This window comes from Lotus japonicus, chromosome 1 (assembly GCF_012489685.1).
Source record: "Lotus japonicus ecotype B-129 chromosome 1, LjGifu_v1.2".
Lineage (NCBI taxonomy): Eukaryota > Viridiplantae > Streptophyta > Magnoliopsida > Fabales > Fabaceae > Lotus > Lotus japonicus.
Genome location: NC_080041.1, coordinates 1,710,163 through 1,724,949, shown reverse-complemented (window position 1 = coordinate 1,724,949; position 14,787 = coordinate 1,710,163). Strand labels below are relative to the sequence as shown.

General features: G+C 35.9%; 1 protein-coding gene and 1 long non-coding RNA gene across 2 annotated transcripts; one reads left to right on the top strand and one right to left on the bottom strand.

The window, feature by feature from the left end:
• The first annotated feature begins 525 nt into the window (after positions 1 to 525).
• On the top strand, positions 526 to 4,112 carry LOC130732966 (uncharacterized). Its single transcript, XR_009017224.1, has 5 exons — positions 526 to 719; positions 1,041 to 1,360; positions 2,034 to 3,036; positions 3,136 to 3,591; positions 3,680 to 4,112. It is a non-coding gene; the product is annotated as an uncharacterized LOC130732966 (long non-coding RNA).
• A 2,941-nt stretch (positions 4,113 to 7,053) lies between these two features.
• On the bottom strand, positions 7,054 to 9,163 carry LOC130731494 (uncharacterized). Its single transcript, XM_057583806.1, has 2 exons — positions 9,037 to 9,163; positions 7,054 to 8,081 (listed from the first exon to the last, which is right to left on the bottom strand). Exon 2 carries the CDS (start codon positions 8,048 to 8,050, stop codon positions 7,439 to 7,441), a length of 612 nt encoding a protein of 203 aa, XP_057439789.1. The 5' UTR covers positions 8,051 to 8,081; positions 9,037 to 9,163; the 3' UTR covers positions 7,054 to 7,438.
• Positions 9,164 to 14,787: the final 5,624 nt, after the last annotated feature.

Sequence of the window (14,787 nt, the reverse complement as noted above, 5' to 3'; positions counted from 1 at the left end):
AAATTCTGCAAGGCGCAGAGATTTTGCGCTGGGGATGAATTGCTCTTTTTTATAATGCCAGATAACACTACCTTTAAAGTTGAATTCCATCGAACCTAAATTGTGGTGTGCTCAAGTGTTCTATGCTGAAGTCGTGCAATTTATTTCCAGTTTGTGTACTCTGTTTTGACCAGGTAAAGCTGGTTTTGCGTCTCCTTCGGACATCTTTGCCCGAATTTAAATATCAATTAAATCTAATTTTAAATTATATTGTAATTAAATATTTTTTAGTTCGAGCATTGATTTAATTTTAAATTTTAAATTTAAAAAATAAATAATATAAATATATGTTGTATGGTGGGATCCGAGTAATAATAAAATAATGAATCATGGTTGAATTAAATTAATAGTAATTTTTTCAACGAAATCAATGATTTAGAGCCCGTGCATCGCACGGGTATAATCACTAGTTTGTAACATATCTGATTGTTTGCAAATTATGATTACTGTTATTTCTAACCCGTTTTTTTATTGTTTGCAAGGGCAGAAGATTGAGACAAGTATTTGAAAAACAATGATCCTCTAATTCAGGGGTGAGGTTGCAGCTATGCAGTGGAGTTGATGAAAATGCAATTGGGGCATGTGCTCAGCTGGTGTTTGCACCAATTGATGAATCATTTGCTGATGATGCTCTCTTACTGCCTTCAGGCTTTCGTGTCATCCCATTGGATCCTAAAACAGTGAGTGTCTACTCGTATGGTTTAATGGAGCTTTGTTATGGAACTTTTATATAATATTTTTTCATTATAGTTAGACTTCTGTAGCAGGAGTCTACTCAACCTTGTGTTAGCCAATTGCTAGATAAAAATTTCTCTATAGTTTCAATGCGTTTACTGTTGGTTAGGCAGTGTAGTTCAATCGACTCACTAAATCAATATCTTGTTTGGTACATCTTTTCGGGAAATACTGTACTAGAAAGTAATAATCCTAGGGCTTCCATATAAATTCTGGTGCATGTTGACTTGCTAAATGTCTTTGTTTTTGTTTCTTTTGAATCTCAGGATGGATCAGCTGCGTCTAGGACATTGGATTTGGCATCGACACTTGAAGTAGGTTCTGGTAATACTCGTCCAGCTGGTGAAGCTGATGGTTACAACCTTAGGTCGGTCCTCACAATTGCATTTCAATTTACCTTCGAGAACCATTTAAGGGACAATGTTGCTGCTAAGGCCCGTCAGTATGTGCGTAGTGTTGTGGGATCAGTTCAGAGGGTTGCCATGGCAATTGCTCCCTCTCGAGTCAGCACCCAGATGGGCCCGAAACCACTTCCTGGTTCACCAGAGGCTGTTACCTTGGTTCGTTGGATCTGTAGAAGTTACAGGTGTGTCTTCTATTAATTCCAAAGTATACTGAGATTAGTTAGCATAACCCATGATTGGCCGATGTTTATGGTTGTATACAAGTGTGTTGCACAATTATAAATTCATGACCTGGAATTGAAAATGATTAGACATTTTCACATTTAGCCCAAATTGTGGAAGTTTCAAAGAGAAACTCTCTTAAAATACTAATACTTTCACACCATGCTATAAGAGGATTATTAACCCATTGTGGTTGGAACTAATATGTGTTGGTGTCCCTGTAACATGGCTGCTATTTGAAACTCTTATGCTCTCATTTAATATGCTACCTATAGGTGAGTCCTTTAGTTTTTTTCAATTTATACAGTCAAGCTTATCAGTGGATGCTTTCTGTTTGATCTGTATATTCTTAATACCTTATGTGGATTATCCTATTCCTAAAATTTATGTTAAATTGCCATCTGTGTTTTTACTAGAATACTTACTTTATTCAAACAATGCTTTTTCTAGAGTTTTTGGGAGAGGTTAGACAGTTTTTTTACAGCTCAGGGAATTTTTTTTTTTCTAGGATTGTTATTGATGCTAAGTGGGGTTATTATTAAGGTCATATAATTTGTTTGAAGGGTTTTGGTAATAACAGCTCATGTTTTCTATTCCATGTTTCAAGCTAAAAAGGTGTGATGTTATCTACAGGTTCTGGTTCCATCAACACCTAAATCTTTCAAAAGTCCCTAAAGTTTTGTCACTCCATGATATCGATTGAGGGTGCAAGCTGTCGTTTCATGTTGTTAACACAGATAAGTGTTTATTGACATGATATCTGCTACTTTTTTCTGGTATGCACAATTGCACATGTTTAATGATTACTAATATTGGGTCAAATAGGTGATGTATAAGGATAGATGCTAGCATTGTTGATAGGGAAAAGTGTGATGATAGTGTTGTTTTTTCAGCAGGCTTGAGGACCATGGTGCAGCCAACAGCCAAGGGAGGGCTGACCTTAGAAAAGAACATGATGGTTGGGAAATTCCAAGGGATAATTTGCCCAACTACATTAATTAGTTCCTTCAGCTGCTAATTCTTCGATGTTTACTGTTCAGATAGCTCTTTCCACTTTTATAATAAAGCTACTAACTCCATTCTTCTCTTCCTCTAATTTAAAAATTAGATACCTAATACCTCACCAACTCTAATACAGTATAGTGATCATATCTATTAGTGTACATATGAAACCTTTCAACTAAAAAAGATTCTACAACCCATTTATTCTCAAAAAAATGTGCATAAATTATCACTTTACAGTTCACTGGAGAGATTCAGACCAATTGGACATGTTGCCGTGTCCATTAACCAAAGTGAATAATTTGTTGTTCTACCTATTAGTGATTTAGTTGTAGCTTCATTAATTGTACTCACCTAATGCTTGATATGGAGATTTTCTCATATAATGTTAGGACTTAGGACTTGATATCGTATTTGGGCTGTGATTCTTCAATATTTCCCACTTGATCTATTTGAGTTTTGAAATTGGATTTATCTCTTATGTTATAGTTAATATTTGACCCTTATTCCATTTTTCTATCTTACATTTAGAGGTTGTCATCGGTTTTTTTGTGTAGTTACTATGCATCAGTACACCTTAAGAAGTTCTAAGTCTAAGCAACAGATTTTTGCCAGAGTATTTCATCCGGATGAGGTAACTATGAAATTTGTTTTTTATGTTTGGAGTGAGATGAAAATATTGGACACTGATCATATTTTTTTCTTTTTATGTTTATTTTTGTGGAATATTCAGGTGTATATTGTTGTACCAAGACAATTCTTGAATGATTTTGAAGAAAGTCTCTCTAAATATGTTGAATTAGTGGATCCTGTAGGGAATAAATTCTGTTTTAGCTTTTATTTTGATCGTGATGAACCAAGATTTGGTGCTAATATTTCAGAGTTACGAACTGTGCACCAAATACAGGGAAGTGTGATAATTTGTTTTATTTATCTGGGTGATAGTAGATTTGACATCCAAATTAGTGATCTGAACTTGTTTGAGATTGAGTATAGGAAAAGAACTGCTCATGTTGCAGCTAATGTTGCCAGTTCAAGTCATATGAATTTTCATGAAGTAGATGGTTCGGTTATAAATTTAATTAGTGATGATGATTCTGAGAATGAAGTTGAAGATATTGTGAATTAGGAGATGTTAATTTGGTCAGTTGATCTCACTGCTGATCTCATTATTCCCCGTCATCATCTGGTTCGTTTTCTCTTTTTGGAATTTTGTGATTTAATTTTTAGTATTACTATTTTTTCTTTACTTATGCAGTGAAATTAAAATTTTGCAGATTATTCCTGATTATATTCAGGAAAAGGTTTTCAACGACATGAGTCCAGAAATCAATGTACTTCTTCCAGATGGTTCTTGGACTAGATGAGAAATCGTCTGGTACTCACTTAGTGAGGGGATAAGTGAATCTGGGAGTATGGGTGCCATTTTTGGGCGGTGGTATGAGTTCTATAAGGAAACATTTTTCAGACTTGGAAATTCCGTTGCAAGACACAAGATGCAGCTATGGAAAATGGTTCTTCTCAATTTTTACAGAGTTGCTGTTTTGACGGAGTAATTTAACATCAAAAGTTACATCTTTTTGTTCTTTTTTTGTACTACATAATATAACATGATGTGGTTGTAAACATCACTTGAACGGTGCTACTTTATTTGTTCACTGTGAATGGTTGTTTATTTTGTCTATAACTATATCATTTTTTTTTACCTTAGGTTTGATTCTCTCTATTTTCACGGGTAATTTAAGACACTATATTTTTGTCATCTATCCATGAAGAGCTAAATACTATTCCTTGATTAACATAGTCAATTCCTTGTATTTTCTGCTATTGAATCTATATACATTTTTTTAAATTAAAACGAGTTTGTTTTATATTTCAGATTAATAATTATATAATCATTTTAAATAATTAAATGTTTATGTATTATCTAATATACACTAAAGTTATAAAATAATTAAATATCACCTATCTTTTCATAGCTGCAAACATTATTAATATTAATTACCATAGGTATGTAAATAAATCTATTTATTTTATAAATTATTGAATTAAAAATTATAACTCATAGAATCGCTCGTCCGTGCATCGCACGGCAACGGGCTATAATCCTAGTATATCATCATGAGGAGAAATCTTTGGCTTGTATGCACAAATTGTATGTCTGGATACATGAGACAAAAATATGATGAGACGAAATCATGGTGGACATCCATTAGCTTTTGTGGACGTCACCTTATAAACTATAGTATGAAATATAGTTAATGTGTTAATTAATTTATACTCTTCATTAATTTAGGATGGTCGTCACATTAGATACCGTTCACATTTTGAATGGTTATTGTGTTTATTCACTTATACTCTTACATTAATTGTGTTTATTCCAACTTATATTGGATGAAAAATGTCAAGAAAATGACTAAAAACAAAACATGTAATTTTAGGAGGATCAAAAAAATATTTTTCAAGGATGAAAAACAAAAATGATGTATTTTGCAGGGACTAAGTTTATTTAAGCCTTTATTTTATTTTCCTTTACAAAACTGAAATAAGAGGTGAAAAACGAGTAAACCCTCATTTTGGTCCCTGAATGTGTTCACTTACTACAGTCTAGTCCTCATACTTTGAAAATGATCTTTAATTGTCCCTGAGTTTGTCACTGTCGGTCAAGTTGGTCCTTTTTACACTTTTGCCGTTCGTCCCTCTAACGGAACTAGCCTAAGTTGCATTTTTTGCCACGCTCGCGTCCTACATGACCAATATCATGTTTCCCTCTTGTGCAATAGTTGAATTAGCCTCATTTCCACCATTTATCTTGGGTACATTAACATCAGGACAGCTAGAACTTTCTAGGCTTTTCACTGGCAGAGCAGTTTCAGGTGATTTAGGAATGTTCCTAACAGGAATAGAAGAGCTAAAGTCCCTGCTCTTCTGGCAAGCAATCTGAAACTTCCAAAAGGTCCTATTTTTAACAAAAAAAGGAGAGTAAGAATCAAAGCCAATTTTTTTCAAAATCTATCTATCCCTATTAAAAGCTGAGTCTTTTATGAGAATTGACTTCAACTCAATGCAGTGCCACCAACTGGGTAGCTAAATTAAAACTCCATTACTTAATTACAGAACTAGGTTGTTCCTAAATGGTGCAATCGCCCCAAGAGATCGCCCCAAGAGAAAAACATTCTTTAATAGAATACTAAATGCATCATTTCCCAACTTAAATTTTTTACACCGCATCTTTTAATCAGTCATTGATGATTTTACTTATTGTGTTAATTTTTTACCTCCCTTATTTAATTTTTCCGGCTATGTCCCTGATAACAAGGATCGAGCTCTAGACTATTTGGTCATAAATACACTGATACCATGCATTAATGCAGAAAATTACTGAGAAGAGTGATGTGTACAGTTTTGGTGTGGTCCTTCTTGAGGTCCTGATAGGATGACACCCCCATTAGAGCCAACTCTGCCTAGGGGTTCACACTTGGTTCAGTGGGTTAGGAACCACTTAGCTAGCAAAAGAGACCCATGTGACATTCTTGACCCAAAGCTGAGAGGGAGGACGGGCCCTACTATGCATGAAATACTACAAAAACTAGCTGTGTCATATCTTTGTGTAAGTGCTCAAGCTGAGGACCGTCCAACAATGAAGGACACTGTTGCAATGCTCAAGGAAATTAGACCTGTTGAGGCCTCAAAGACAGATCCTGATGTACTGAAGGGGGTTTTAATAGCACATTCTAATAGCATGTTTGGTTCCACAGTGAAATGTTCTAGAATCACTTCTGGCTAGAACCAAGAAGTCTTTGTTTTTTTAGTAAACATGTCTTGAATTTTGAGAAAATCATGAAACCTAGTTTCACATGGTTCTTCTAACTGTTCCTTTTAATTTCTTAGAAGAGTACTCAATCGTTTAAGCAAGTATGCAAGTCATAGAGAATCCATGACTCATCAATTGTACGGTCAAATGGAATGCATGTTATTGTTAGAGTTGGCCAGGATTACTATAGGTAGTGAAATGTAATCTGATATGCAAATTTCAAGAATAATCCATTATAAAAAGTATTTTTCAGAGTTTCACTCAAGAACTATAGACTTCACTTCAGGCTAACTGGTTTCTCATCAATATGACACAAAAGACTCTTTGGCCACAATGATATCTTTGCAACCTATGTTTGTGCTCTTAGCTAACGTTTAAGTTTTGATGTCATGTCACATAATGTGGTGAATGAATTTGTGATTAAACAACTATCCCAAAAGTTTTAAACTCTTGGGTGAAGATACATAAATGATTTTGTATTAACCTTTTAACATGTCACATCTGCAAAGGGTTCATTTGATTATAGCGTGGATAATAGGGAAACAATGAATAAACTCTAAATCATGTTGGATACTTGACGCCAAACAACAACCTCTACAGCAACAATATCACGAACAGAACCTGCAACTAAACAAACTGAGTCGCGAAAATCAATTTTGGGTGTTCAATGAACATGTGGAAAAATAAAAGAAAGAAAGACGTGCGCGCTGATTTGCACTACGTTGGGCCAACGAGGCCTAATTCTCATGTGCGGGGGCCTCTTCTGATTATGCTCTTTAACATCCACAAGAGAGGTTTGATATATAAACCTTTAGAAAGTTCAATGCACAAGCAATGTGAGACTTGAAACTTTTGAAATATCACTATTTTTCCAACAGATCACAAGGGGTAGCCTAGTTGACAATACAGACCGAGTGTGCGAGAAGAGCTATTGAGTTTGATCCTCGTACAATACATTTTTTTTTTGAAAGTAAAATAGAATTCATATAATAATGAGGAGATATACACGATAAACACCCTCCTAAAAACGGGATCAAAAGACAAATCAGCCAAAAAAAAGCCCAAAAAGCCTAGGCAAAGCCCACCAAAAAAGGTGCCAGACGGTAAAAAAAAGCCCAGCAAAGCCCACAAAAGACAAGGAACCCACCTATAGACACAAAGCAATCTAGAAAAACAAAAACCCAACCAAGAAAAACCAGCGGGACTCCCTCAACAAGGGCTATCAAACCCTTCTAGCCAAAATTTGTGTCGCGATCTCACCTTCAGCTATGAAGTCTGGGCAGTCGTACGTCATCCCAAGCCGCTTCCCCATCAAGATAGCACTTCTTGCATGCGTCATTACGCTATAGGGATTAGAGAGCTCCTTAGAGAGAACCATCAGCTCTTTTCCGGTTGACACCTCCTCACCATTGGTCGCTGCATCGGCCATAGTCACCGGCGGAACCTTCATGCTTCCCTTAGCCTCGGTCTTCTTTGGCCTGCCTCTGGGTCTCCGCAAAAGCACAGTTACTCCCTCAATGGCAGGAGGAAGCTGAGCACTGGAAAGCCCAACCCCCTCCCTACATGGAGACCTGGTACCAGATATGGCGGCGATCTCCACGAGCTCCTCCGCCCCAAAGTCCTCTCCCACTCCACTCCCTCCAACACGGTCAGCCTTTGTAGACACAAAGCGTTGCAGCTTGGGCACCTCCCGGATTACATCCGCTGAATCTTCAAGATGACGCTGGGTTAGCTCAGGAAAGAGGAAAAGCGCAGGGGTTTGAACATCCAAACAGCACCCCCTGTCTAGCCCCGTGACCATCTCCTCATCCATCAAAAACTTCCCTCTGGTCATGAATTGAGCAGCCACCACCGGAGGTGCTCTTCTGCAAGGAGCTTGCAAAACAGAGTCAGGAAGCAATACATATGGGGAGAGAGATGAAGAGTATTAGCTGTGACTAAATCTCAAATCTTGATATTAAAATAGTCAGCATTCAAATGGTGACCAGATATTGAGTAGTTTATATGTAAAAAATATCACTTTGTCATAGAAACTTTGATATAATATTATGAATCAATTCTCTCTTAAAATCTTAAATTGTTGAGTAAACACATATGAATGATTTCATATTATACTTATAACAAAATTAACATGTAAGCAAATTAACATTTTCTTTGGATACAAGTGTTGAAACTTCTCAGATGTTAATACTAACATGAGGATTTCTAGGAAATAAACATTATATTGACTGTCCATGAAGAAGATATTGGAATTGATTATTCCAGAAAGCAAGAAAACAGAAGGAAAAGAGAGAGAGAATCAAAATTGGGGAAAACTCAATTCTTATTATTTCTGTAATTAATAGAGTCAATGCAGTTAATGACTCTCTCACCTATTTATACTATTACAGCCAATCAAGGGTAATTAACCCCACTAACCATTTAGACAGTAGTTATTTCTAATCACACTTTAATTGCATTACATATAACTAGACTAAGACCCGCGCGTTGCGCAGGCGGGTACAATTGATTTAGTGTAGACTTCACTTGCGATATTTATTATGATATTTATTATGGTATCAATGTTGGGAGATATCTTTTTTTTTCCTTTCAAAAGGTCTATATTTGAAGTGCCAATGCGGTATGTGCTACTAATCATTACTCTCATTAGAATGAAGGAGGACCTAGTCATTATGCTAAATTGTCATATCCTAAACTCTGCAACATCATACGCAAATTAGGAAAGTGAAGGAAAATAGCTGACGGGAACCCATGTAATGTTTCAAATCGGTTGCATTGTCTGAAAATAGAACTTTAGAAGTGATGTTTGTGGATGTATACCTGAGGTATGCTCAAGCTGGAAAGAGTTCAATCTACTATCAAATCAACTTTAAACTTGGAGACACCATAGTTTCTTCACCAACTAAGGAACTTGACTACCATCCCTAAATCCCTTCCAGAGCAAAAACTGTAAAAAGAAAATCCATAGAGAATGGGAAAAGTATGAAAAACAGAATAAAATTTTATTTTTTGATGAATTCAACCACTTTCTAAACATGCACTTAAACAACAATCATATTGTCCAATGTCATAACCACATTACCAACCTGTCATAATATATGCCAATCATGAAAAGTTCTTTGTTTTTTTAACCATTGGTTCTAAACGATTAAGATAGCATCCTCATTCGCGAACCCGTTCTGAATTGAGATGGAGACATTGTGGAAGCGCTCGTTCGCGGACCGATCTCCCTTCCATCTTCGCTCGCATGGACGAAACTCACCCATGCCATGCGAACACTCGCTGCAACGTAGGTAGTAACATGAAGATGAGTTGGCGATGCCACATTCCGCGCCTCAGAATTTATATATTATAAATAGATCAGGGTTTATTAGCATTTTTATATAAAAAATAGTCCTTAATTATTTTCATTCAATTCCTTCTTCTATTTCTCAAATTAAAATATTTTACCTCATGAGCTTCAGACTCTCTGAGTAATTGCATATGAATTTAAATGAGAAGTAAGGATCCTTAATGATGTTTAAAATGGGTAAAAGTTTATGCAGTTTTAATTTTATGTATACTTGTTTTTTTGTGTGCCTTGACTTAAGTAGGAAATTGCACTCTTTAGTTTGGTGTAGAAGAAGCAGTCATTCGAAGTTTCATGAATCATATGGGATAGTATCCAGATTGAAGCAACAAACAAAAATCTGTCAAATTAAAATATAAGGATGCAAGGTCAGAACTAACCAGACCATTCAATTATCTAGCTCTACTCACTCATAATATAAATGTTCCAGAGCAAAACAACTTCAGGCAAGAACCTGCCATAAGGCACAATAAAAAGGAGATATGTTAAGCAGGAGATTGATTATGGGTTATGATGTCGGATGCAGAATAAAGATAAGAAACAGGAGAAACCACTATGTGGCGTACATTTCCTCTTTTCACAATTCACCCTATTTTGCTTCAAAATGGAATCGTACCTAATGGCGGTGAGGGAAGTGGTAAGTGACTTGGCTGTGCATTGAGGGACCTAGTGATAAGACATTTGGTCGAACAGGGCGAGGGCGGTCGAGCATGCCAGCTTTACAAATGGGAATGATGAGCCGAATGACGTAGTTGGCGTGGTGGAACACGGTGCTGGTGGCGGCAATGAAGAAGAGGAGAAAATAAATAATGAGAGTAGGGTGGGGATTAGAAACAAATGAGATGTGAGGAGTTAGGAATCCGTTAAGAGAGAAAGGACACGTCAGTTTAAAAGCTTATGTGGCAAGTTTTATTGAAAATAAAAAAGCTGACTTGCCAGCGTTATAGCGCGCGCTTCAGGATTACTATATTATAATAGATACTCCCCCATAATGCAATTACCATGAGAAAACTATCAAAACCTAAATCGACCAAAAGTAGAACATAGGAAACAAAAAACCACATTATAATTGTGTAAAAAAAACTCCTAGGTCTTGAATTCAGTCAGGCTTGTAACTCCAATAAGTCTTCTCATTTCTTTGAACTTTTCAATCTTCAGTCCCTTGGTTAGTATATCAGCAAATTGTGAATCAGTTGGACAGTACTCAATCTTGATCTTTCCAGAATCTACTTGCTGTCTCAAGTAATGAAATTTGGTTTCTATATGTTTGCTCCTGCCGTGTGACACAGGATTTTTAGCCAAATCTATTGTAGATTTGTTGTCTACCAGAAGCTCAATCTTACTTCCAAAACCAGCCTTCAATTCTTCTAACAAGGATGATAACCAAACTGCTTGGCAAGCAGAAAAACAAGCTGAAATATATTCAGCTTCACATGTAGACAAGGCTACCACAGGTTGTTTCTTACTACACCAGGACACTGGTGCATCACCAAGAAGGAAAATGTTTCCCATTGTACTATTTCTGTCCATGATGTCACCACACCAATCAGAATCTGAATAAGATACCAGCTTCAGATTGCAATTACTCTTCTGATGAGGAAATAGAATACCAAGGTCTAGAGTACCTCTCAAATACCTCATAATCTTCTTGATGGCTAACAAGTGTGACTGTCTAGGGTCACTCATGAACCTGCTAACCACACCTACACTGAATGAGATTTCAGGTCTTGTGTGACAAATGTATCTAAGACTTCCCACCATTTTTCTGAACTGAGTACCATCAACTGCAAGTTCATCTTCACACTTGTCTAGCTTCAAATTAGATTCAGAAGGAGTTTCAGTAGCATTGCATCCCCACATGTTAAATCTTTTCAAAACTTCTGAGATATACTTCTTCTGTCTCATGAATAAACCTTTGTCAGTTTGGATTACTTCCAATCCAAGAAAATAGGATAAAGTGCCCAAGTCAGTCATTTCAAATTCACCTTTCAGCAGATTCTTCAGCTTCTCAATTTCACTCACATTACTTCCAGTTACACTACTAGAAAAAGTATTTTTCACATCAGGGTTTTCACAACGGTGGATGAAATACCTGATGTGAAAGATAACGCGGTGGCAATATTGAAATTATAGTAAACTTTTATGAGAGTTTTCACATCAGTTGGGAACATGTCTGATGTGAAAAGTAGTTAGTAAACATTTTTTACAACGGTTGATACAATAAGCGATGTGAAAGCTGAATGCGGTGACATTTTTGAAATTTTAATGAAGTACTTTTCACATCGGTTATAATATAACCGTTGGGAAAAGTCTCTCTTTTCTTTATTTTTCACATCGGTTATAATCGATGTGAAAAGTACTTCATCCATTCACGAAAAAACCTAAGTCCCTCTTTTCTTCGAGAACTTCCTTCACCGTTTCCCGACCTAAGTCACAACCATCACCTCTTCTCTAACGCCGGAGCTTCCTCCACCGTTTCCCGACCTCCTTCTGCCACGTCAATCACCTCGACCTCTCATTCCACTCCTCTACTTCGTGATTTTGATCTCTCTGGCAATGGTAAGCGCTTTTCATCGTCTCAGATTCCCAATTCCAATTAAACCAATCGTTACTCCTCCTTCTTGAAACTTCCTTATATCAAAGGGTTGTTTTCGCGGAATATTCCAATTCCTTGTTTGGTTTCGAGTTTTCATGAACTGTGATAAAGTGAAACCAACATTCAGCCCCACCGCCTCGCCCTCCGACTCCGCCGCACATTCCTTGTTTGGTTTCGATTGTTGTGCGTTTGGCTTCAGGTACAATGGTCTTTTTCCTTCTTTTTTAATCGACGTATATTTGCTTCTTCTCAATTCAATTATGTTACTGTGATTCAGTTTCCGTTCCTGGGATTCAATTCTTGAGAGATGTGAATCAAAACCCTAATCTTAAACCTCTTCGACTCTTCCGTTGGTGGTGGCGTCGTTGGTTTTGTGTTCCTGCTTTGAATCGATTTGTGTTCCAGACTGCTCTTGTTCAGTTTTGTGAAATTCTTTGGAGGAGACACTTTTAACATTGTGGACATAGCTTTTGGGTCTTTTGTGAAAATTCTTGTAGGTTTAGGAGATGTGTTTGAGAGTTTCCCTCGCTTGCATACATGGTTTAACAATTTCATGGATGTTCCGATCATAAGAGACAATAGCCCTGACCATGAAAAATTGGTGTCTACTTTGAAGTCTTTCATGGAAAAAGCTTTGGGATCTTCCTAAGAAAACTATATACAAAGCACTTGTATCCTTTCGAGTCATCTTGTATGTGTGATACTTATGTTACCAGTCTCATTTTGGGGTTTTCTTGATCTATTGAGCTCTCACAAGCTCAGTTAGAAAACTTACTCTAAATAGAAAATAGCTGTATATCAGTTACCGTTTCTATTCTGTTTTAGTAGTCAGTTAGTTTGTAACCACTGGGTTGAACTAGAAGTAGTTTAGTTAAGCCATTGGGATTTAGCAAGTGCTAACTGCTAAGGGGCATTCGTAATTTAGTTATGGATTTAAATCTTACTAGTACATGAAACTATGCCCTTGTAAAATAATTGTTGGAGCTGAAAATATTACAGTTTAGGATTTGTATGAATATGTTACAGTTGTGATATATAAAATGTGATTAAATGCATCCTTATAAAATATCATTTATGAAGGAAATGAATTTTGTAGTCTTTTGAACATTCATTCTTTCATCTTTCTACTCTGCATGATACTCTAAGCCATAATACAACTTTAAGGTCTCACCATTTTGCAGATGCTGATTCACTTGATTTTGAATTGATTGATTCATAGGCATGTGGTTATACACTTGAATAGTTGGATTGAGTAAATATTTTCAATGTACCCATGAATGAAAGAGAGGTGTGTGATCAGAGCTCAAGGGTAGTTGGTTTCTGAGAAGTCTTTTCCATGATATATTGTATTCTGTTAGAGTATGCAATATACTTGGTCATTACAAGCTGATAATTTATTATGTGAATAGACTTTTAGTGGGTTAGTTTCCGTACTCAGGCTCTAACTAATTCTATTTCTGTTAAAGAGCTCAACTTGTACAGGGATTTATATACCCTCATTCTACTGATTATACAGGGATTTATATACCCTCATTTAAACAACTTATAGATTGGCCATAAGATACATACATAAGTACTCATTGGTGCTCTGTTGCGGTTCAATTGATAAGACTTTGGGATCATAAGTTACATGTTGATCTATTTTACTTAACTTTAAGCTTAAAGGCATCCGAGGTGGGCTTAATCTTCTGTTTAATTTAACATCTTACTGAGAATTAGTAGTTTTTCGTCACATGGTTATGGTGGTAGAAGAGTAACATTCAGATGTAAAGATAAAATTTAGTTTGTTAAATATTCATTTCATTGTGGAAATAACTGCTTCTCATTGTCTTTTGTGTTTTGTAGTTCAGATTTCCTCAAGCTAAGAAGATTAAGCAAAGTTCACCAATATATTAAAAGCTGCCTTCTGGAGACTAAATATGATGTGATGCTCCTCCTGGTCTCTTCGGAACTGCTGGAAATGCTGTCATTAACATTGGAGGTGAATAGACCAATTTAACTTTCTCTTAGAAACAATTCAGCTTCAGTTGTTAACTGTTCTGTTGAAAGAAAAGTAAATTTATCATTTAAGGACTATTTTCGTGTGTTTAGCACTGATTTTACTACATGTGATTTTTGGGATTTAAGTGGCTTTGGATAGTGATTATATCTTACCTTCCGACTTGAGAGAGCAACCTTCATTATAATACCAGTAATAATTTTTGCATTTCACCAGAAAAATGATAAGAACACAACTAAACTATAATAGTAGATTCGCAAATAAAAGCACTACCAAACCTTATACTCCTCTTAGTCTTTTATGCTCCTGTTTTCCATTCATAGGATCAATAAAGTACTGATTTTGTTTCCTTTATAATCTATATCTTTATATTAGTTTTTTTTATTCATCTGCATATATATATATATATATATATATATATATATATATATATATGTTGATTTTCCTTAAGATATGATTTCTCTGCATCTTTATATTGGTTTTCTGATTTATATTTTGTTTTCTTTATAATCTATATCTTTATATTAGTGTGTGTACTCTTGTTTGCATATTCTTCTAAACAATCTCATCTCTTCTATAGTCTCCATTAGAATGCTATTCTCCTTTTAGATTTGGATATGTTTTGAT